General features: G+C 48.8%; 1 protein-coding gene across 1 annotated transcript in view; it reads right to left on the bottom strand.

Moving 5' to 3' along the window:
- EFCAB6 (EF-hand calcium binding domain 6) overlaps positions 1-22324 on the bottom strand; it is a 201548-nt gene that overhangs the window by 33907 nt on the left and 145317 nt on the right. Inside the window, exons 21-24 of the mRNA XM_059404572.1 lie at positions 16210-16404; positions 11478-11633; positions 6348-6543; positions 3432-3623 (exon numbers count right to left, since the gene is read on the bottom strand). Coding sequence (XP_059260555.1) covers positions 3432-3623; positions 6348-6543; positions 11478-11633; positions 16210-16404 — 739 coding nt within the window. The remainder of the gene's footprint in view (positions 1-3431; positions 3624-6347; positions 6544-11477; positions 11634-16209; positions 16405-22324) is intronic.

The following is a 22324-nucleotide window of genomic DNA, read 5'->3' as shown; positions in this document are numbered from 1 at the left end:
ATGCTTTTGTCATTGTTCAATTTCCTCTCCGTGGGGGATATACGACTTTGATACAAATATAAAATGATTGTTTAAGAGTCTTTTAAGACTTGAGAAAATCTCTAGCAACCCCCAAATCAGTGGCATACACGCCCTGTCCTTGATCCCAACCCCAAAGATTCCCGTCTAAAAAACAGGATCAGAAGTAAATATACCCTGGGGATGACTTTAATTCTCTCCTTCAAAATTACTAGGATATTCCAAATCAAGTAAAATTGACATAAGCAACTTCTGCAAATATTAGCTTAAACCACAGGAAACTATCAGTGTTCAGTCATTTATGGCTCCAAAAATGGTTTCATATGATTCAACCCAATAGAAAAAAAATTATTTAAAAAAATACGGGACTCTTTTCAAGATCAGTGAAAGTATCATTCCTATCTCTTGACTTCAGTTATTTTATTTCTTTGGATTCTTTTCTTTAGGAAAGAATCCAAAATGCAGCAATGGCTGTACACATGGAGTGTTCACGGCAGAGTAACTTGTAATGGCAAAAGCTGGATAAAAGTCTAAACACTTAAAAATCAGGGAACTGATAGAAAGCTACATAGACCTTGGAACCCACATTTGGAAGACCTTTCAGTGACATGGTGCGATTTAATATGAAGGAGAAAAAAAGCAAGATCCATTGTTTACATAGCCAGTGTTCTCTCCAATGTGTAAAAGAATATACTACGTTTGCACACCTGTGTCCACCGCAGTGTTATACGTAACAGCTGGAATGAGGAAGTAAAGCCAGGATCCAGTGACAGATGAATGGAGAAGCAAAACATGGTGGACCCCACCATGAAATGGTATTCAGACTTAGAAGGGAAGGAAATTCAGACACGTGCTACAACACGCTTGAACCTTGAGGGCATGAGGCTGAGTGAAATAAACCAGCCACAGAAAGAAAAACACTGTGTGCTTTCACATACACGAGCAGTCAAAATCACAGAAAGTAGAACAGTGGTCGCCAGGAGCTGGGGCGCAGGGGTTACGGGGTGAGTTAGCGCCTACAGTTTGTTTTGCAAGATGGAGGAGGATGGTGTTGGTGGTCACACAGCGGAGCGAATGGATCCTAATACCCCTGAATTGTGCACTTAAAAATGACTTAAGATGTAAACTTTATATTAAGAGTATTTTGCCGCAATAAAAGAATTGGGGAGAAATGCATTAAAAAGGGAGAAAAAAAGATGTCCAAGGCAGTGTGGCGCACTGAAAAGAGGCCAGCTCTGGAGCTGAAGCTGCCTGGTGTCCACCGCTGGGGGAGGAGGCCATATGGGAGCCTGACTTCCAGAGCCCATCCATGTCCCCGGGATCCCACACCCCGCTGGGGTCCCCTGGGGGGACCGGCACATGCACTGGCACGTGCACAGCGGGGCTGTTCTCTGCCAACACAACATCACACTGGGGTTTAGGGCCCTGCCTGCTTTTTTACGCTTTCCTGTTTGTTCCAAATGCATATGTATTTCTTCTTAAGTCAGGAGAAGGAGTATAATCATTGAAAACAGTGAGGGTCACCGTAAACAGAGAGAAAAGACAAGTCATGGGCCAGAAGGAGGCATTTGCCACCCTCAACAAAGGACTGGAAACCCTTTCACAGACAACCAAACCTGAATGTCTCATCACAACAAAATGTCCAGCCTTCCTAATACTCAGAAGGGCAGACACGAAGACGTCTGACAATAGCACGGATTGCCGGGGCGCTGGCGCGTTAGGAACTCTCACGCGAGGCTGGCGAGAGCAGTAAAGCCACAGAGGCTGGCAGGATTGGTAAAGCCACAGAGACGGTCCCTGTAAAATCCTCACTCCTGACCCAATCCCACGCCGGGTAACTCCCAAGAATCACAAGGAGACAGACACAGAGGGCTGACTGGTGCGTGGCTTGTCATGGAGAGGACTGCGAACCTCCGCGGCCATTAGCAGGAGGGGAGAACTGAACGGGGCGTGTCCACCTGACAGAATACATTCATTTCTTGGGCTGATTTTATAGCAGCCGGGTAAGGGCATGAACGGAAGCCAGTGGAATAACATGGAAACATCTCGAACACAAGATAGTAAACAAAACAAACAAACAAAAAAACAAGACTCGAACACAAGATAGTAAACAAAAAATAAAACAAGACTCTATTGGTTAGGAATGCCTGTCTAAAGAGCAAAGAAGAAAGAAGTCAGAGCCCCCACAGGAGACGGCGCACTGAGGGGGCTGGCTGGAGTCGGGAGTGGCCAGCTTGCTCCCTGAGCAGCTCTACCGCCCCCTGTCGGGGTGACTGTGCCCAAACCACAGGGTCCCCAGCTACAAAAAGGGATATTAACAGCACACACCCGGTAGCGCCTCAAAGGAAACGGGTTAACATCCGTAAAGCACCAGGAAGAGTGGTCCTCGGAAGGCACTCTTACACAGCATTTCCCATCGTTATTCGTACTCTAATGAACCTCACACCTTGAGCATGTTCATGCTCTTTGCTCTAGTCATCTACTTTTCCAGAACTTATCCTAGATCAGTGATCAAGGCTTTATGTACTTAGGTGTTCAACACACACAAAAGTGTGCAGCTGGAAATGACATTAAGTGGACATTGTAGTGTCCAAGGGGACACTACAATGTGCTGGAGGATAGGCCTGCTGTGATTTGACTGCTGCATTAGTTTTGGATTGTTCCCATGTTTATTTTCATCCCCCGGTCTGGGTAGGCAGGGACCGTGGTGGCACTTGTGTGTTGACATCCAGTACAGAATGGCGATCAAAGAAATCTGTGTTGGCTGAAACTAGATTGTGATTATTGCTAATGATGTTGGTCCATTCACATTTAGAGATCAAGAAACAGCCACAGATTAAACAATTTGTGCAGTCAGAAATGCAGTCCCAGGGAGGAGCAAGAGTCCTTAGTCAGCCACACACCCTCTTCCAGGAAGCCCTCCCTGACTTCCCCAGCAATCTTTCCTGTGCTGAGCATGCTTCTGTTAAAGCCCACTGCTTCCATGTTTCCTCCACTTCTGACTTGGCTGGTACATGTCCCAGGGCCCAACATATGGTGGGTCCTCAACAGATGTCTCCCAAGTGGGTCCTAGTTCCCTCATTTCCAGCTCAGGGCCTAACATACTGCGGACTTCTCCTCTTTGGACACCAGATTATCTTTAGGGATCTAAGGTTCTCAAGAATTCTGAAACCCAACCAGATAAAAGCAAGCTCCCAAACTCCTAAGAAAAGAAAAGAGTTTTCAATAAAATATACATATTTACCTTCCCACATTCTATGTAGAATTTATACTGAATTTTCATTTGGAATTAACTAATCACATGAGGTGACTGCCAATTTATCTGGTGTGATTTTCATCAATTAACCATTTTGCAAAAACGACTTTCAGCCCACATTCAAAGAGAGATGCTTGTGTGCTGCTGACTTCCTTACCTCTTCAAAGAAGGAGCTGAAGTTCTGGAGAAAATATTTCCAATTTATAAGGGGGGTTAGATGAATTTTCAGTTTTCTCAGAAAATAATGATACTGGTTGTCTGTTAGTTTGTAACAGAAATCCTTAAGAACTTGTCCAAAATCTGAAGCTTTTACAAACCCAGTGTCCTCTTTATCCAATGCAGAAAACGCCTTAAAACAAGAGAGAAAAAGCAGATGCTACCATCAAGTGACTTTCAAAAATATTTTTCTTAAGTATTGCTTTTCTGAATGCAAATGAAATCAAGTGTATTCAAGTACCCTGTGAATTCTACCTTACTAATAAAATGCACCATGATTGAGAGATGGGTGCACGTACGGTCCAGGCCAGGTGTGAGAGTTGCGTACCACAGAGCCAAGTCGCTTTGCTGGCTCCTCCTTGGATTCAGAGAGCCAGAGGGGTGAGGCGGAGCCCTCACCCCTTTCTGCAGGGGAAGCCACCTGAGCTCCGAGGAGGGCTGTCTGACAGAGGAGGAGACACGCTCCCAGAGGGAAACCATATGCCCAAATTCTCCCTGTCAGGACATCCTAGCTTCTTGGAGCATATGTACATTGTAACAGGGGCTCAGCTGCAATCCCACCACATCGGGGTGTGGGGCGGGGGTCTCAAGGTGGAGCGTGATGTTGGAGGTGGCGAGGAGGAGGAGTCAAGGGACCACCCTGTCCCCACTCCCACTCTGACGCTTGCGCAGGGAGGCTGCTGCCCTTTCCCCACCCGGGGCCAGTGTCCACGTGGCCTCGCCTCCCCTGAAGGCCCCCGGGTCACGTGCCAGTGCCGGTTGGCTAGAGTCCACCCAGCGGTACAGTAGTCAGACTGAAAAAGTGCAAAAACGTGCTATAAAAAGAAAGCACTTTTTTCCCCCATCTGTCGAAACAAAATCATTCATTTTTATTGCACTAGGAAATCTGTATCAAGTGGTAGGTTAAGATCTTTTTTTCTTAAGTAAGAATTTAATGTGCTTGCAGACCCCAAACCAAATTCCCTTGGGGTTAATTGTCATTCAGGGCTAATTAGGCACATCCTATCAACCCACGGGGGTGGTGATATATGTGTAACAAAATTAGCCTTAAAATACCGTCTAGCTTCAAGTTCTCATTTTGCCTGTGGCAACAGAACAAAGCTGTGGGGAATGGAAAACCCTCGGACCGCTGGTCTGGAAGTAGACTTCGAACCCAGCTCCGCTCCTTGTGGGAAGACCTTAACCTCCCTGAGCTCAGTTTCCCTGGCAGACAAAGGAGGGACTCCGTAACTCATGTCATTCTGTCCTACACATCTGTCCATGTACCTGGCACACAGTGGATCTCCATTAAGGATCATGGACGCGAGTACAGTCAACTGAGCGTTTGTGGGACCAGCGTTTCCCTGGGTCTGCGTGGCCTCCCCGCGTGTCCCCCCAGCCAACCAAGCCACAGGATGGGTGGAAGTGTCAAAAGTGAAGAGGCTTAGAAGTTGATAAACTCTCTAGAAATATAAGGTATTGTGTCATTTCAGAAAAAAGACGCATCGGAGACAGGCCTCCAGTGATCTGCAGAGCTGTGTCAATGTGTGACTGTGACAGGTGTCCTCTCTAATGGCTGTCCTCGGACATCGCCATTCCTTCCGCTCTGCCTCCAATGCCCTCTCTCCCTCCAAGCCATCTGCCACTCTTTTGGCCAGACACTCTCACTCTGTGGCTTAAAGCACCTCTTGCCTAAAGAGTGTTTCTTGTAAGTGAGAACCATGGTTTCCCCCCAAAAGTTCCATGGACCTCAGTTTGAGAAACACCCTGATAGATGTTAGTGATGCCCCTTTAAGTCAGAAGCGGGCAAAGCCATCCTGCAAATACATTTACTTGGCCTGGAGCATGCTTTTAAAAAATCTGGAATAAAATAAGACACACAAATCTCAACTCCTCATAGAGAACTCTCTAGATGTGAAAAGTGTCTGCTATCCAGTGTCAAGGTCAAGTTCGCTGACATTCCAGAACTTTCACAGGCCGGCTGGCCAGCACTTGCCTTTCCCCTGTTCTCTAGTCTCTTGTGCCTGGACTCCAGAGCCTACCTGGCTCCCCTATGCTGAGAGGATTCTTCACATGGGGGATTTAGTGGGCACAGTCCTAGGTTTTGGAGAGGGTCTGTAAGTCTGCCTACTGCAAGACTCCGCCCCACATCGCAAAGGATGCTTTGGATTCATGGTTTCATTCAACTATAAGACCTGTCCTCTGCAGATGGCATTTTCTCTTCTTCCTACTGCTGCAGGGGAAACTGAGGTGTGGCTCAGTCTGGGGGACCAACACCCCATCAGGGGCATGGCCCAAGCTCTATCTTCCGAGGACTCTAGCGTGGGCCACAGCATCATCCCCACCCACACCAGGGTTTGGCACACTCCACAGTGTCCGACAGATGTTAGCTATAAAATGTCACTATACTTGGGGGAGAGCCTTCCTGCTCCTCCCCTGGCTCCTGGTGGCCTTTGCTATGAGTCTCTGTGCCACAGCGGGGCTGCAGCCACCCTCCAAGGCTGCCTCCCATGATGGGCCCGGTGCTCACAGGATGTGCTGAGCCTCTTTACCTGAGCCCTGTGGCCTCTGCCCTCCTGGCCTGGAACCCCTTGCCCTCCTTCCAGACACAGCACTTGCTGGCCCCTGAGCATCTCTATGTCCGAGAGCACCTGCTGGGCACACTCATGGGAGCTTCCTGGAGAGCAAACATGGATACACATTTGCTCAAATACACAAGCTGCTGTTGAGCTGACCCGTCCGAGTTCTGATGCCCCATGAGGCTGAGGAGAGGCGCAGGGGTTCGAAAGGAGGGGAGGGCTGAGAGCCACTTTTCATGAATGGACATGAGCAGTGGAACTTCAGTTTCTAGAATAAAAGTACTTTGAGTCTGTTGTACCGTTGACAAAGCCACGTCGGAGGAGGCAACAACTTCCTGGATGTTCTTGACGATCTCCTCTGGGTCCAGTGTCGAGAAATTGACTGGTGTGTTTTCCTCTTTTTCTTTTGGCTGAGGCCTTGTTGGCTTGCTGCTCTCCACCACTTTCAAGAAGTCAAGGTAATTGAAGGAGTTGTCATGCCAGCTGATTCCCCAACTTGTCCCAAAAGAAAGAAAAGAACACATTAATCACCAAAAAAATGCCCTATCACATATTCTTTCATCAAATAGCTGCTGAGAACAGAACAGTGAGCAGAATGTGAATTACATGAAGACAGTGTTCTCTGGCCCGTGGGCACGTGCCCGCCAGTTGGCTCTGAAGATACTGTCATAGAACAGAGTGGGGTGCAGGAGAGAAGGGAGGGCTGCTGGGGCCATGGACTGTCCTGCCCTGAGGCTCTGAGACCTGAAGTCTGGACAGTGGGGCTCAGGTTTCGGGGAGCAGAAGATGGGAAGAGAAGGCCGGGCTAAGGCACCTGATCCACTGACTGGGGCTAACGAATGTTCCTCAGCAGAGACATGACACTTGTAGGAGGTGATGTGAGGAGATACACCTGACAGTGGGGCCAGGGACGGTCTGGAAGCAAAGCTGGGGGCATGGGAGCTCAGGACTGTGATCATCACAACCTCAGGTCGTGAGAGCTGGGCTGAGAAATGGCAGCGGGATGTGAAAAGAAGGGGAATATGTCAAAGACCGTGGACAGGCACAAAGGAACTGAGGAAAACAGATGCCAGATTCTTTTTCAAGACAGGAACTCAGTTGTCAAGCCGAAAGCACCCAAGAGATAGTTTTCCAGAACCTATAGAGCTTATATTTTCTCAAAGAGAAATTCTGAGGGCACGTCTCAGTGAGGACATGCCATGTGGAAACAGAGGCTCCTTCCTGCCCTCACCTCTGACATGGAAGAAAATACTTTTAAAGTCTAGAAGAATATATTGTGAGATAAAAATCCCAAAGTTTCCTGAGAGCATAGAGCATATTTGAAGATGTAAGATAATTCAAAGTAAAGTTTGACTTTATTTAATAAAGTTCCCATTTTTGTCACTTAAACTCTCCGGGATCACTGTCACTCTGACACTGACACCCACACTTTCTGTCAGGAGGGCAGAGTGTATGTCAAAGAAGCACAGTGTGGAATGTTGGTAAGCTGGAGAGAGAAGTTTCTAGAGATTCAGATATCTGCTTCTAAAGAAAACAAGCCAAGAGCTGTGCTTTTCCAACCCACAGCTGCAGAGCGGCCTTCCACAGGCCCTGCGTTGCTGGCTCACATGACGGAGACATGGAGGAAAAGGCTAATCAACTCTATTTCATCAGCAGGATAAATTGCCAACTTGGTATTAAAATTTAGTAATAAAATCAAATGCATATGCTAATCGTGGTATTATTTAGAAAAGTCTATTTTGGATCTGGAAACGAATAATCTACATATAATTACAAATAACAGAGATGTTTATCATCAAGAGGTCTTTGAGAAGAAACAAGCAACCAAGCGTTGGATTCTTATTAAGGTTTCAATTTGTAAAAAAGTTGATCACCCCTATTGAAAGGTGGACTACAGAAATCCCACAGTCTTTTTGTTGTTACTTAGAAAAGTATCAAGCCTAACTATGTTTTAACAAGACTCTCTCACAATCATTTAGTTAATTATTTATCTGGTGCTGTTTTTCTATGATTTATTCATTGAATGCATATGAATTCTCGTTCAGTTGGAAATACATTTAGTGAAAGGAGGTCCTGTTTAAGGAAGAAGAGAACGTATAGGCATTATTTTGGAGGAAATGATCCTTCTTTTCATCACACACACACACACACACAGGCACTGAACTTCTCTCAGTTCAAACACGGTGGAGCAATGGCTTCAACATTTTAAGGAAAAATGATTTTCTCCCTAGGACTCTATGCTCAGACGGCTAGCAATCTGTCTGAAGGAGATTAAACAATTTTTTCAGACAAAGAACTCTGAAAATGTATTTCCTGCCCACCTTTTCTTAGAAAGTTACTTCAGGAAGTACTCCAGCAAAGTAAGAATGTAAATTAGCAACAAAAAGGCATGTGGTGTGGGAAATAGGGGATCCAACCCTGTCAGGGAACAATAGGGACAGATCTGGGATAGGACAATGGTCGGAGAGGTGCAGGCTGTAGGACAGAGGGCACCTGGGGAAACCCATCAGAATAGGAAGTGGATGGAAGGCTGGGGAAAGCTAAAGGTTGACAATGTTGAATTTTACCTGAGCCCGGTATTCCTAGAGAAAAGCTCTTTATATTTTTGGAAACAGCTTACACAAAGAACCACCTTTCCCCATACGACTTAGAAAAGATACATGGACACCAAGGCAGACACAGAGGTTCGGCAGTGCCACGGGGAAGAAAACTACTTTTCATTCATGACCTGGGCACTGAATGGTATTTACGTAGGCATAATTATGAAATTCTGGTTGATGGTTTTTGAGCTTCAGAATCAATCTATGAGTCAAGCACAAAAACCTGGGTATGGGTCCAGGACAGAAGGTTACATGTAACTATCTTCTCCCCAGAGTAAAACTGTGCCTGCCTGAAGAAGGAACAAGCAAGGAGCAGAGGGACAGAGGCAGGAGGAGGACAGGGTGCTGATACTCACAGAAGTCAGAAGTGTCACTCTGCCCTGACAATAAGGAAAAAGCTGAACCACCTGAAAACCAATAGCTTTTCTTGTCCCATCAGAAAGCTGACATCACAGGGCAAAACATCACCCCTAAATCTGGAGGGATCTGGGCGAACACAGAGAATTACAGCCAAGGTGTGCTTTCCGGGATGCAATGCCTTCGGAGCCCGAAGCTAGAAGGAACATGCCAAGGACAGTGTGAGAAACGGGAGGAGGCTGTGTGGACTGTGTGTGCTTGAGAAACTGTGTGTGGACTGTGTGTGGTTGAGAACCTCGTGGGGACCCATCTACATCTAGAAGTAGGAATGAAGTTGGGGTGAGAAAGAGAAGGACTGAATGCCCCCCCTCCATTAGACATCATAAGGCAGGGACATGCAAACCCAAACCGCAATGAGGTGTCACCCTCCAGCGGTCAGAGTGGCTGGGATGACCACCACAGGAAACCCCAGGTGTCCGCGAGGATATGGAGAGAAAGACACCCTCGTGCACTGCAGGGGGGAAGGCTAAGTGGGGCAGCCACTGCAGGAAACGGCGTGGAGGATCCTCAGAAAGTTAAAAACAGAACCACTCTAAGCTCCAGCAACTACTGGGTATTTATCTAAAACATAAAAACATTAACTCAAAGGGATCCATGCACCCTTATGTTTGTAGCAGCCTACAAACCAGACTATGGAAGCAGACCAAGTGCCTGCTGGTAGACAAATGGATAGGGGAGATGTGGTATTTGTGTATCTTTATATATTTTTTAAGATTTTATTTATTTGTGAGAGAGAGAGAGAGAGAGAGAAAGTGCACACATAAGTAGGCAGAGCGGCAGGCAGAGGCGGAGAGAGAAGCAGGCTCCCCATGGAGCAAGAAGCCCGATGCGGGACTTGATCCCAGGACCCCGGGATCATGACCTAAGCTGAAGGCAGTGGCTTAACCAAATGAGCCACCCAGGAGTCCCTCTATATTTGAATATTACTCAGCCATGAAGAAGAATGAAATCTTGCCATTTGCAGCAACACAGATGGAGCGAGAGGGTATTATGCTGAGTGAAATATGTGCATCAGAGAAAGACAAATACCATAGGATTTCATTCATATGTGGAGTTTAAAAAACAAAACAAATGAGCAAAGGAAAGAGAGAGAGAAGAAACAGACTCTTACCTATAGAGAGCAAACACACCGCTGGCTCCCAGAGGGGAGAAGGGTGCGGAGGTGGGTGAATAGGGGATGAGATTAAAGAATTGGCTTATCATGATGAAAAAAAAAGAAAAAAAATAAAATAATTGTATCATCAAATAAAGGAAAGAAAAATAGAAGGACTTCTCTAAGAGTCTGTGTGGGAAGCATTTAGACCCCATGTCCCTCCCGAATTCCAAGCGTCTGGGAAGCTGCCCCCCTCCCCTCAGCACAAGATGGGGCTCTGGAATCGGCTTTCCGGAGAAAAGTGGATGTCTTAGTGCTGATAGGGTGGGTTCTTAACAAAAAGAGGGTTTAAGTGGAAACTTCTATTTTGACTTTACTATGGCTTCGTAACAAAATGCCACAGAGTAGTGTGTGGCTTAAAACACCACACATTTCTTCCCTTACGGTTCCGAGCACCAGCGCTCAGTTTCATCTGGCCAAGGTCAAGGTGTTGGCAGGACTGTGTTCCTTCTACAGGAGGAATCTAGAAAGTTTCTCAGAATTAAAGAGCATGAGAAAGGCCACCCAGGCTGACAGAGGGGCGTCTGAACACTCTGGAAAAAGATTTTACCACTGGCGGCATGGTGGGGGGTTTGATCAGTATTAGGAAAAACACAGAAAACTGTGCAAACAGACAAAAATCATTATAAATTCTGGGGAACCCAAAATGCTATGTAGGAAGGGAAAAGTGATCCATGAAACAGGTCATGATGTCATAAACCCCGACCACTGATCTCCCGAAACTGTGAGGCAGCCACACAGGGAGCCCGGGAGAAAAGTGGGTGGGTTTGCACGGAGGAGGCGGCTGAGCGGGTGGGGCGGTCGGTGCTCCGTGATGGGAGAAGGCAAGTTGGAGCCACATCTTCCTGGTCCGGAGTCAACAGACTCTGCCTGAAAGTTACAAACCAGGAAGCAGCATAGGAGCTTGTCACTTAGAACCACGAATTACGTGCCATGTGGTACCTGTCAAAGCGTCAGCTTTGTGGGCTGTGGGGACCGGGAAATGCAGAACCCTCGGACTCCCACCAAAGGGCATGGAGAAGGTGGGGGAAGCAAAGCTAATGTTAGCGGGAGGGGGTTACGCTGCTGATTGCCATGGGGAGGAGGGACATGAGCTTCCCTTGTGCTTTGGGTTGACTGCATGGAGCCCAGCCACAGGGAGGCCCAGAGGTTACCGCACTGCTGGAAAGCACAGACAGGAAGAAGCGAAAGCAACGCGCCAACTGGTGTTCCAGTCCCAGGACCACATGAGAAGTGCTGTGAAGCCGGCGGAGGAGAACCTGTTTAGAAGGTCGGTCAGTTCCTCTTCCGTGAGAGAGCAGCCGCACTCCTGCAGCACCTTGTGCATCCTGCCCATGGACATGTAGCCGTTTCTGGATTTGTCTAGTCTGGTGAGGGCTTTGCTGATATCTTGATAATGGTCCTTAAGCTTTTCCCTGAAAGAGAAGACATGTTACACACCCTAAAGCCAGGAAAACAAATCGTGTCTTTAAAGCAAGAGCTCCATGACTGCTCTGCTGATGGTCTGCCGGCTCATCGAAGAACTGATTTGGAAGATGTTTTGCAGCGCTGGTGTAATGCTTACATTAAAAGGCATTCTGGAAACAAGAATAGGTCTGTATCATCATCATGTTATTATTATTATCATTAGCAACACTGTGTTAGAGAAAGTACAGCATTTTTTTTTTTTTACTAGAATGGGTACTTTAAAAATAGAACAAGAAATTAAGACCTAGAGTGATATTACAGACTTGTGACCTGCATCTTGATTGTCCTATGAAAAGCCGCGGAGCACCTACTGCGTGCTGACTACTGCTCTGGGTTCTGGGAAGCATCTAGGGATTCCTACAGGCATCGTGAGAACCCACATGCCTTGGGGCAAGGCTGGTGTGAGACAGAAGGGGTCAGCACAGGGTGTCAGTAGAGACTGCAGAGCGGGGCTGAGAAGACCGGAAGTGGAAACAGGGTTGCCATTCCCACGGGGAGGTGCAGGTGGGCCCCAGTGGGAAGGTGGCACTTGAGTAGAGACCGGTGTTAACCCCAAATAGCTCTCCTGGGCCCCGGGACAGCCAGCGTCAAGGCCCTAAGGCACGGGTGCAGGTGGTCAGGGAGCGAGGAAGGCAGGCAGGCTCTCAGTGTTAGCCGGGGAGAAGGGGTACCCTGGGACCGCTGGCTTTTTATCGGATACTGTGTTGTTAACACAGCCGCCGTTTGTGGGCATCAGTGGGCAAGCCAGGAGCTGTGCTGTCCTTGGGTACGTTCTCTCCCACTGATGCTTCTCAACGACCCAGCAAGGGAGGAGGGTAACTATCACCACACTTTACAGACGCGGAACAGAGAATGCCCGGAGTCTCCCGTGCAGTCAGGGCATGACACGACCGGCCTCTCGCAGGGACAGACAGGGCCCCGCCGTAGCTTCTGCTGGAGGCTGTTTTCCTTGCAGAACATGTTCAAGTTTCCTTAAACCCATTTTTTAGGAAAATTCCTCCCTGACCAAAAAAAAATTACATATATATTTTGTTTTTTTTTTTTTAAAGATTTTATTTATTTATTTTGACAGATAGAGATCACAAGTAGGCAGAGAGGCAGGCAGAGAGAGAGAGAGAGGAGGAAGCAGGCTGCCCGCTGAGCAGAGAGCCCTATGCGGGGCTCGATCCCAGGATCCTGGGATCATGACCTGAGCCGAAGGCAGAGGCTTTAACCCACTGAGCCACCCAGGTGCCCCCATATATATTTTGTTAAAGGACTAAGAAAGTATGGAAATCTTTAGGGATGTATCATCTTGCACCTAACCTTGGTGGACTGATTATCAACTCCATGACCTTGGGCTCACCCAGATCTCTAAAAAGAGAGACTTTTTTCCTACTGACCCAAGCAATATGCTTGTCTGGGGGGCTCAGACTAGGGCTTGGCTGTGGGGTTCTTATTCCAGGAAGAGAATGTGGTATAAATTCCAAACACCGAATCTTTGCTGGTAATTGTCTACAACCTCAGAGATGTATTTCCGAAAAAAACCCAGTTCCTTGAGCATGCCTAGAAGAAAGAATCCAGAAGGACAGAACAGTCGAGAAGAGAGAAAGTTGAGTGGGAGCACGCAGGTAAGGAGGGGGAGTGGGGCTAACTTGGAAGCCACGTGGGCTATCCACCCCCTGTCCTCGCTGGCCTCCGGTGCGGAGGTGGCCCACTGAGCGTTTGAGTGCCTGATACAAATGAATTGCATTAACTGTTTTGCAAATGTATACCAACAGCAGCAACATTTTGGATCCCTTTACAGGTGTGTGCTGAACTCAGTCCCATATTGCAGAATGACTACTCGTCATCACCACTATTATATTCCACTTAATCCTTCAAGATGAAAGCAAATGAAGGTATAAAAAAAATCAAAACATTTTTTGAGATCCATATTTTTAGAAAATTGAGGCATTCAGCATTTCTTGGACTGGTTTCTAGGCAGTAATTATTTCCCCTGCAGAGTAAATGCGCGCACAGAGTAACTGAGGGTTTGGAGCATCGATCGCTTCATGCCGAACGGAAGCGATGGAAGCCCACACTCAGGGACAATCTGCTGCTGCTCTCGGTTGTGTCTGGTTCCTCGTCTGGACAGAATCGGAGGTCGAAGAGGGCACTGTCATGGCCAGTGGGACAGCCACAGAGCCCTGCCCGACATGGCCTTGCTGGGCCGGGCTTCACTGATTTTGCTTGTCTACTCCTCCCCACCCCACCCCCCTCCGCATCTCAGAACAGGCTAGGGGCTGTGCGGCCGGCTCACCAATGCAGCTCTGGTCCCAGATCTTCAGCTCAGACTTGGGCAAAAAGGAAGAGAGCGTGGAAAAATAAATAGGAGTTTTAAAAAGGATTTTTCTTAATTTTCAAAATGTATTTAGAGCACTCCAAACAAATAAATTCTCTTAGATTTAAGAGGAAAATATAAATTTTGGTCACTTGACATGAACCTGAACCTTGTCTTTCTCATCAGAGGAGGCAGAAGACCCCAGTTATTGGCCAATGTAATGATCCGATGTCTTTGGGAAAGCGGAAGTTGGTCAGACATTTTTGTGAAATCAGGCTTGTCTTCCTTGGTAAAGAAGGTGTGACTGTGGCGAGGAGGGCAGGGTGAGTGTGAGTCAGCTAACCGAGCCTGGCGATCTGAGACGCACGGTCTGATGGCTCGCAGTTCGCACAATAAACAGAAACACGGGAGGGAAGAGAGTGTTCCGAGAGCGTGCCGAGATGGGAGATTTCTCTCGGAGCCTCATTACTCACCAGTGGCAGGAGGGAAGACACGAGTGGGTAATGAGGCCAGCCCTGTCTGGTAAAGATAAATTCCACTTTTTCATTAGTTTTATGGCGTATTTGATTTATACCAATCTTGCGCATATTTTTACTTTAAACCTCACAAACTCAATTCTCTTCCTCCAGGCTTTCTAACTCAGTAACTTCGACATACTTCAGGGGTGTCTCTGAACTGCTTTTCTCTTAAACCCATCTTAGCTATTACCTTTCCTCCCTGTGCCCTTGTGAGTTTTTATGTCCTTTGTGGATTCTTTAGCAACGACTCATTGGCTCATTCAGGTGCCATCTGAGGTGGTGAGGACAGACAGCGGAAGTGACAGATGGGAGACAGAAAGACAGAGGAGAGCATCACAGGGCTCAGGCAGAGCTGTGGAGTGAGGATGGAGTCCCAGCCGCGGGGAGTGCTGATGGGTGACCATCAGGACCTAGGACAGATCAAGAGCATCCGTCCCATTGCTTTACAGCTCTACTGAAGGCGGCAACATTTCTCTGTGTCATATATTTCTTTTTTTTTTTTTAATTTATTTATTTGACAGATAGAGATCACAAGCAGGCAGAGAGGCAAGCAGGCTCTCCGCTGAGCAGAGAGCTCAGCATGAGGCTCGATCCCAAGACTCTGGGATCATGACCTGAGCCAAAGGCAGAGGCTTTAACCCATTGATCCACCCAGGTGCCCGTGTCATGTATTTCTTACATAGGACATTAGTAACTAGTTTTAAACTAGTAAGGCTCCCCCATCCCAATCCGACCCATCACCTTTTGACAGCAACTTCTGGTCCCTGCGGAGGACTGGCATACACTTCTGACAAAATTCTAATCACAACACACATACTGGTTAAAATGTCATTTCCCATTAGCCCTTGATCACATTTCCATAGTCTTTGTGATGCTAATTGAACAGGCACATACTTTTTCATATTCCTTGGGGCCCCATTGTATAAGCCAGTGTACCCACTGGGATCGCAGGTGTCCCTTTTAGCTGTTGTTGAAGACATAGTGCAAATCGTGTCTTCCAAACCGCTCAACTGTTTGCTTCTACTACATTATTTCCTTGGGGTATATAGTCCCCCAAGTACTACTGAGTTAAAAAATATGTTCGTTCATTTATTCATTCGTTCAACAGAGGTTTGCGGGGTGTCAATGGGGTGTCAGGAACGGTTCTGCACTGCGTGAACTTGCCTTCTAGTTGGGCAAGGGGCAGAGCCCAGGGGTATAGTTTAGTAAACACCTAAAATGTTCTCCAGGGTGACCTACAGAATAGGAATAGTTGTGAGACTGTCACCTGATAAGGCAGGGTTGGCTCATAGCGTTTTAGCTCCTTTATACTCTGTGACCTGCTGCTCATTTCTAGAATCTACAGCAGCAAAGGAGTATTAGAATTTCATGACAACTTTGTGGGCACTGGGAGGTACCACTTTAAAACCACTTTTGGGGCGCCTGGGTGGCTCAGTGGGTTAAGCCGCTGCCTTCGGCTCAGGTCATGATCTCAGGGTCCTGGGATCGAGTCCCGCGTTGGGCTCTCTGCTCAGCAGGGAGCCTGCTTCCCTCTCTCTCTCTCTCTCTGCCTGCCTCTCCATCTACTTGTGATTTCTCTCTGTCAAATAAATAAATAAAATCTTAAAAAAAAAATAAATAAAAAAAAAATAAAACCACTTTTGCCGCAAGGGTATGTCGAACAGGCGGCCCCTGATCGCAGGGCCACGATACTCATGCGCGTACCTGACCAGCATGGCCCTGTCCACGCTCTGCTCCAGCTGCTTGACCTCCTCCTGAATCTGCTCGGGCTTCGTGAAATGACCCATGAAGTTGAAGTAGTCTTCTGCGTAGGGCTGATGCATGTCTGCTGAGTAGTTAATCCCCAATTTCTGTAAAAATTCTTGGTAAGTAATATGCCCTCTTCCCTCGGTGTCATAGCTTTGAAAACAAACAGACAAGACCGTCATCAGTAGCCACCATGGTGTGCGAGCTGGAAATACAGACTCAGGACCCAGACCTGATCTGACTCTGCATTTGACAAGCTCCCCAGGCAAGGAGGCACAGGCTTGTCTAAGTTGGAAACCCGCTGCTCTCATCCATGGAAAGGTCACACCTCCTGAGAGGTGACCTTGGCCACCCAGGAGAGAGCAACCAAACTCATTCACTTGTCCGTCTGTTAGAAAAATGGTTGTGACCACAGAAAATTAAAATCAAGACTGCCATTCATTCAACAGTCTCTTTAAAAAAATATTTTTTATTGAGCACCTACATGTAAGGCAACTATGCTAAAGTTTAGAAGAAAGTCTTTCAAAAAGCCTATTCAATCTTAAAACTTAAATAAACGAATGCCATTTGATTCAAAATCCCCCATTTCCTCTTTGAAGAGATGCCAATTATATACAACCAGCGAGCGAGCCCAGTAAGGAAAACAAGATAAGAACTATGCTATGTACCTTTTATGTCATTTTCTATTATTGAGATGCTTCTGAATTACAATTCATTAAAAAAAAGGCATAATGGAAGGTTTTTTAATCTCCCAGCATTATTCAAATAGAATAGAATTACTTCAATAAAAAATTTTAAGACAAATTGCCAATTTCCCTTAAAGAAAAAAAAAAGCATTTATTTTTACAGAAAGATCTTGATCCTCATCTGACTGATAAAAATGGCATCTGCGGACGTGATTTTTCCCAGACGATTTCCAAGCTACAAGGACCAAGACTGTATCTGAACAATGTCATGGGCATAATTCTCTAGCAGGTTCTTCCGACGCTTGTCTGAGCGTGAGGACAGGCGGCTTTAATGTGTGTGGCCAAGCTTCCCTCTGCTCGTTCCCTGACCACACGTGGAAAAACCTGCAGGATCCCATGCTTGCTCGCCTCCGTCCAACACACAGAGACCTCGGCGACCGTTTCACTGGAGCAGGGGTCGGGGGTGGTGAGAGGAAGACAAGGCATAGGAAGTGCAGGCAAACCCTTCATGCCCTTGTGCTAAAACCCGCAGAGCATCCCGGGAGTTGGCATGACACCCGTCCTTCCCCAAGGCCAAGTGGGCTGTTCCCTGAAGTACCTGCAGAGCTGGGTGGCGGGGGGGGGGGGGGGGCGCTTCTTCTCCACTTGTCACTTCTGTGTCCTACAAGTCTGCTACGTGTCTGACTTCCACCTGCCCTACTGGCATCCAGACCCACTGTGATCAGGTACTGAGCTTACAAGGAAAGGAGGTTCTCCTCCAGCAACTGGGAGGCAGCGCAGGGTGGGGAACTCCAGGCCTAACAGATGCTCACCCGCCCTGAGACCCTGGCAAGGCCCTCGGCCACTCTGGGGCTCCGGTCCCTCCTCTGCGAGCCACTGAAGGCCTTCCTAGACCCAGGTCTCGGGCCTGTGCCCCGACTGCTGCTCTTACAAGATTTACGGGACCACCTGAGGCCTTTCCAGGTGTCTGTCATTAGTGCGACCTTAGTGCTTCTACCCCCACCCCGCAAATGCCATTCTACCTTGTATCCAGTGAATTTGGTTTCCTTTTTTTTTTTTTTTAAGATTTTATGTGTTTATTTGACAGAGAGAGAGAGAGAGAGATCACAAGTAGGCAGAGCAGCAGGCAGAGAGAGAGAGAGAGAGGGAAGCAGGCTCCCTGCTGAGCAGAGAGCCCGATGTGGGGCTCAATCCCAGGACCCTGAGATCATGACCTGAGCCGAAGGCAGAGGCTTAACCCACTGAGCCACCCAGACGACACTTGGTTTCTAAAACAGAACCAAGTGACACTCCCACAAAAGGAGGCCCGTGGGGTCTCTGGCAGCCAAGGTAGGACCTGTGGTCTGGGCAAGTCCCCATGGGGCTTCTAGCAAACAGCTCTTCCTGCCGCTGGTGGTTAGACCCTAGCTGCAGAGAGGGCAGGTTATTTTCCATCCATGTCCCCAGGAAGGGAAGGGGAAGGGGTGCCACTTCTGAGCTCCTGGGGTGATGCCAGGGTCACACTTCTCTCCCCGAACTGCCTCGGGCCTGACTAGCTTGGGGCCAAGCAGAGCGACGTGGTCCCATGACTTTGCTCAGGACACCCCTTGAATAAAGCTCTCCAAGGCTCCCTCTTCCTCTAGGAGGGCTCCTGAAAGACCGCTGTGGAGACCACTCCCTGACCAAGGACCCCTCTCTCTTCCTAAGTCAAAAGTGCTGTGTCTCCACTTCCATCTGGACTTCCTCTGCACCCACGGTGAGTATCGATGGGTAGATGTGCCATGGGGAGTAGACCAGGGCCCGGCACCCAGCGAGTGCCCGCTGGGGTTTGCCGCGGCCATTCACCATCCAAAGGCTCGACCGCATCTTTAGAACGTGCCTTCTGTCCCTGCTGGACGGCAAGTTTCTTGAGGGACAACCACCAGCGACCACGCCATGTTACCCTTTACAACAAACTCCCGGCGCCGGGCCACAGGCCTCGTGAAGCTTGGTCATTAGTCCTTGTCTGCTGAGCCACTGCGTACAAAGGACACATGTTCCTAAGGAAGCACATGTCATGCACAAGAGATTACTGACAACAAACTCTAAATCATGACACTTGAACTGAATGAAAAGACACTTCTTAATTACTTCATTAATAAGGATCATAAACATTCTATTCTCCTCGCAAAGGAACAGAAGACCAGATTGCACAATTGCAACTAAAATATTGTTATGAAAGGGGATAAGAAGAGAGTCAATTCAGCTGACACAACCTCACCCTTCATTATATAATCCCTTGTGTAACATTTTAAAAAATCAACTTGTCTATAAAGGTTGAATTTTAAAATGGCTCAGCAACAGATGTGCCAGCGAAAATGTGCCCATGCACAGAGGACCCGTAAAAGCTTGCATTTGCATGTGGCCATGGTCACTAATTTACGATATAATCCGATTCCTCTGCCCATTTATGGCACATCCAACAATTCAGTTCAACACACGATTTGAATACGTTCAGATCCATGGCTTGGCTTTGCTCCAAGTCTTAGTCCTTTACGCCCAGCTCAGGCATGACTCTTACGTCACTGCGAATCCCACCATCTACCACCTCTGACCCCAGAGTTAGAGGGTCTGACGACCCCGGCCAGGCAGCCGAGGCAGACGTGTCACCTTATGCAGCTTGGGACATACAGATCTTCTCAGGTGTCGCCTGCAAGGGCGGTCTGATGGCTCTCATCCCTGTCCCTCAGGGTACAGCCTCCCCTTGCCCAACTTGGCCACGGCCACCAGGGCACAGTGAGCAAGTCCTGGTGGTGTCCCAGGTTCTGGGGCCATCCAGGGGCATGATCCCTCCATGGTGCTCCCCGGTGAGGGGTGGTCTGGCCTTGAATAAAGCCTCCTCGGGGCTCTGGGCCTCTGCTCACTGGGATGCCCGTCCTCCACCTCGGGCTAAGGACAGTTTATCAAGACTCAGTTCAGGTCTCGCATCACCCAGGGTTGTCAGGGGAAGGGGGATCCCCTCCCTAAACACCAGTCCAGCTCCCACCACCCGCGCCATTGTGTTCCGTGCTTACCCTCCCCACCGAGCTGCAAGCAGCCTACGAGTGGGGGCTGCCTCGTTTCTGGAACCCCAGCCTCCAGCACAAGGCCTGCCACTTAGAAAGTTTCAAGAAATTCCCACTTCGTGATTGCTTGGATGAATGAAGGAATGAATGAATCCACTTCCATCTTGTAATTCATTCTTAGCAGTCTCTCCAGAACCACAGCAAACACCCGCTCCCGAAATCTCAGTCCTCCCAGCTCCTGATTGGGCTTCCGCGAGCAGGTTCCCTTTCACACCAGCCTCCTCCAGGCTGGAACATTTTGTTCCTTTCATCCTTGATAAGCCAGCCTACGTCCTGGCTCACTTCACACCCCACCAATCGGGCGCTTCTCTATCTGTCCAGCTCCTGTGCGGTGATCGGGGGGCTGCAGGGCAGCCCTAGACAGCGGGCAGGAGGGTGTCCCTTTGGGGCTGAAGCCCACCCAAGCCCATGCGATCCTACAGCTCTGTAGACGCCCCCGCAGGGTTCAATGAAGCCACAAGCTAGAAGCTGGCCGGCTCCCCAAACCATCACTTGGAAGAGAATTGTCCAGAAGAGCTGGTAAACGCGGTGGACGCTGGGTGAGTGAGAAACAGAACGTCGGTTTGCTGAGCCACGGAGCTGTGGGGCTGAAGTCATTAATTTCCTTCCACAGCACAGACCAGACCCTCTAGACTACTCTAGATGCTCTAGAACAGTGCGCTTCACAGGTGCTTAATCAACGTGGAGTGGATAATGGACGCTATCTTTTCTTCTTGTCTGCATTCTATATTTTACTCTAGTTTTTAATTTGTATTTTTGAAAGGGCAGAATGGTATTTGTCTACCCACTTCCCCCTCTCTATTCTGGGTGGGGGGGCTTTCCTGTTCTGACAAGCAGACTCCCTGGGCTGGCAGCGTGTGTCACATGGGTCCCAGCTGCCCACGACTTCCATGTGTCCCCGGGGTAGAACGCCCCTTCCACTGTTAGGACCACTGGAGGAGGCTCCTGGTGCGTGACAGCCCCCGACTGGCCAGCAGCCTCTCGCCAGCTCAGCACCTCCTGCTCCTCAGGGCAGGGGTGGACGTGGGGTGTGGAGCGGGGCAAGGCAGCTGCCGTCACCAGCTGACACGGGCTGGTTGAGAGGCACAGGCCAGGAGGGTGAAGGTGGGTGAGGACCACTGGCTGAGATCATCACATCATGCACAGAGAATGGGGGGGGGGAAGGCCTCACCACCAGGTCACCATTTATCATGTCTGCCGAGAATGTCACGGGTGCTTCGTTGTTGTTTTTTTTTTTCCCCTTTATGCTTTTCTGGATTTTCTGAGACTTCTAAAATGGGTGTGCATTCATATCACAATTAGAAAGGAATTTCTAATCTATATGATCTTTTTGCTGCCAGTTTTTATGCTTCTGTATGCCAGGTAGTCTGCCTCTACCGTTTGGTTCCCGTTGCCCTCCTATCTGAGAGATGACTGAAGCCCAGAGAAGGTGAGCCACTGGCCCCCCGTCACACAGCTCGGGGTGGCCATGGGACCAGGTGCAGTTCTTGTTTGGAGCACGGCCCTCGGCGAGGCCCACTAGGCCACCGCCGGTTTTCTTCCCGGTTTCTGCAGGAGCATCTGATCTCACATAACCTCCCCTTCCAGGCTGCAAAAGGCCTATTTGCTCTTCCTAAATCTCTCTCGCACCTGTCACTTCCCTCCTAGTCCTCCCCGCATTGCCAGGAAAGCTCACCACTTCTCATTTGGACCAGTGACAGAGTCCCTAACTCATCTCTGTGCCTCCCACCCAGCCTCCTGTAGGTCGTCCTCCCCACTACGGCCAGAGTGATCTTTCTAGGACACAGGCCTGTGTGGGTCTTTCCCTATTAAACACCTGGCTTTAGCATAGGGTCCCCACACTGTCCTGCCCTTCGTGATTCGGATCAGCGGACGTACGGCCTGCAATCCTGCCCACCCGAGCCACCTGCACCCTGGGCACCCGGTTATTCTGCAGTCCTGGAATGTGACACCCTCCGTTGCCCATTAGCAGAGACGTTCCTCTGGTGACTCTCAACCCTACGCTCATCCTTCCGCACATCTTCTGAGTGACTCCCCCAGCGGCTCGCAGGGAGCTGTGCCGGACAGAAGGCGGGCAGAGGGCCACTCTGGTTACTTCCATGTCCTGCTGTGGCGGTGGCCATGGCTGCTGCTCTGCACATGGCTGAGATTCTAGCAGATTCTGAGGCTGCGCGGGGGTGGAGGCATCTTCCTGACCTCCAAGAAAGACTCTGTTTCTCTTTTGCCCTTCAGTCCCGGGTTGGGGAGCAGTTTCCTGATCTCTGGGTGACCCCTCCCCCCACACTGTGTGAGCCCACTGGGGCA

The sequence above is a fragment of the Mustela nigripes genome, chromosome 6, assembly GCF_022355385.1.
Source record: "Mustela nigripes isolate SB6536 chromosome 6, MUSNIG.SB6536, whole genome shotgun sequence".
Taxonomy (NCBI): Eukaryota; Metazoa; Chordata; class Mammalia; order Carnivora; family Mustelidae; genus Mustela; species Mustela nigripes.
Note: the sequence above shows the minus strand (reverse complement) of the source record. Positions and strands in the feature narration are given on the sequence as shown.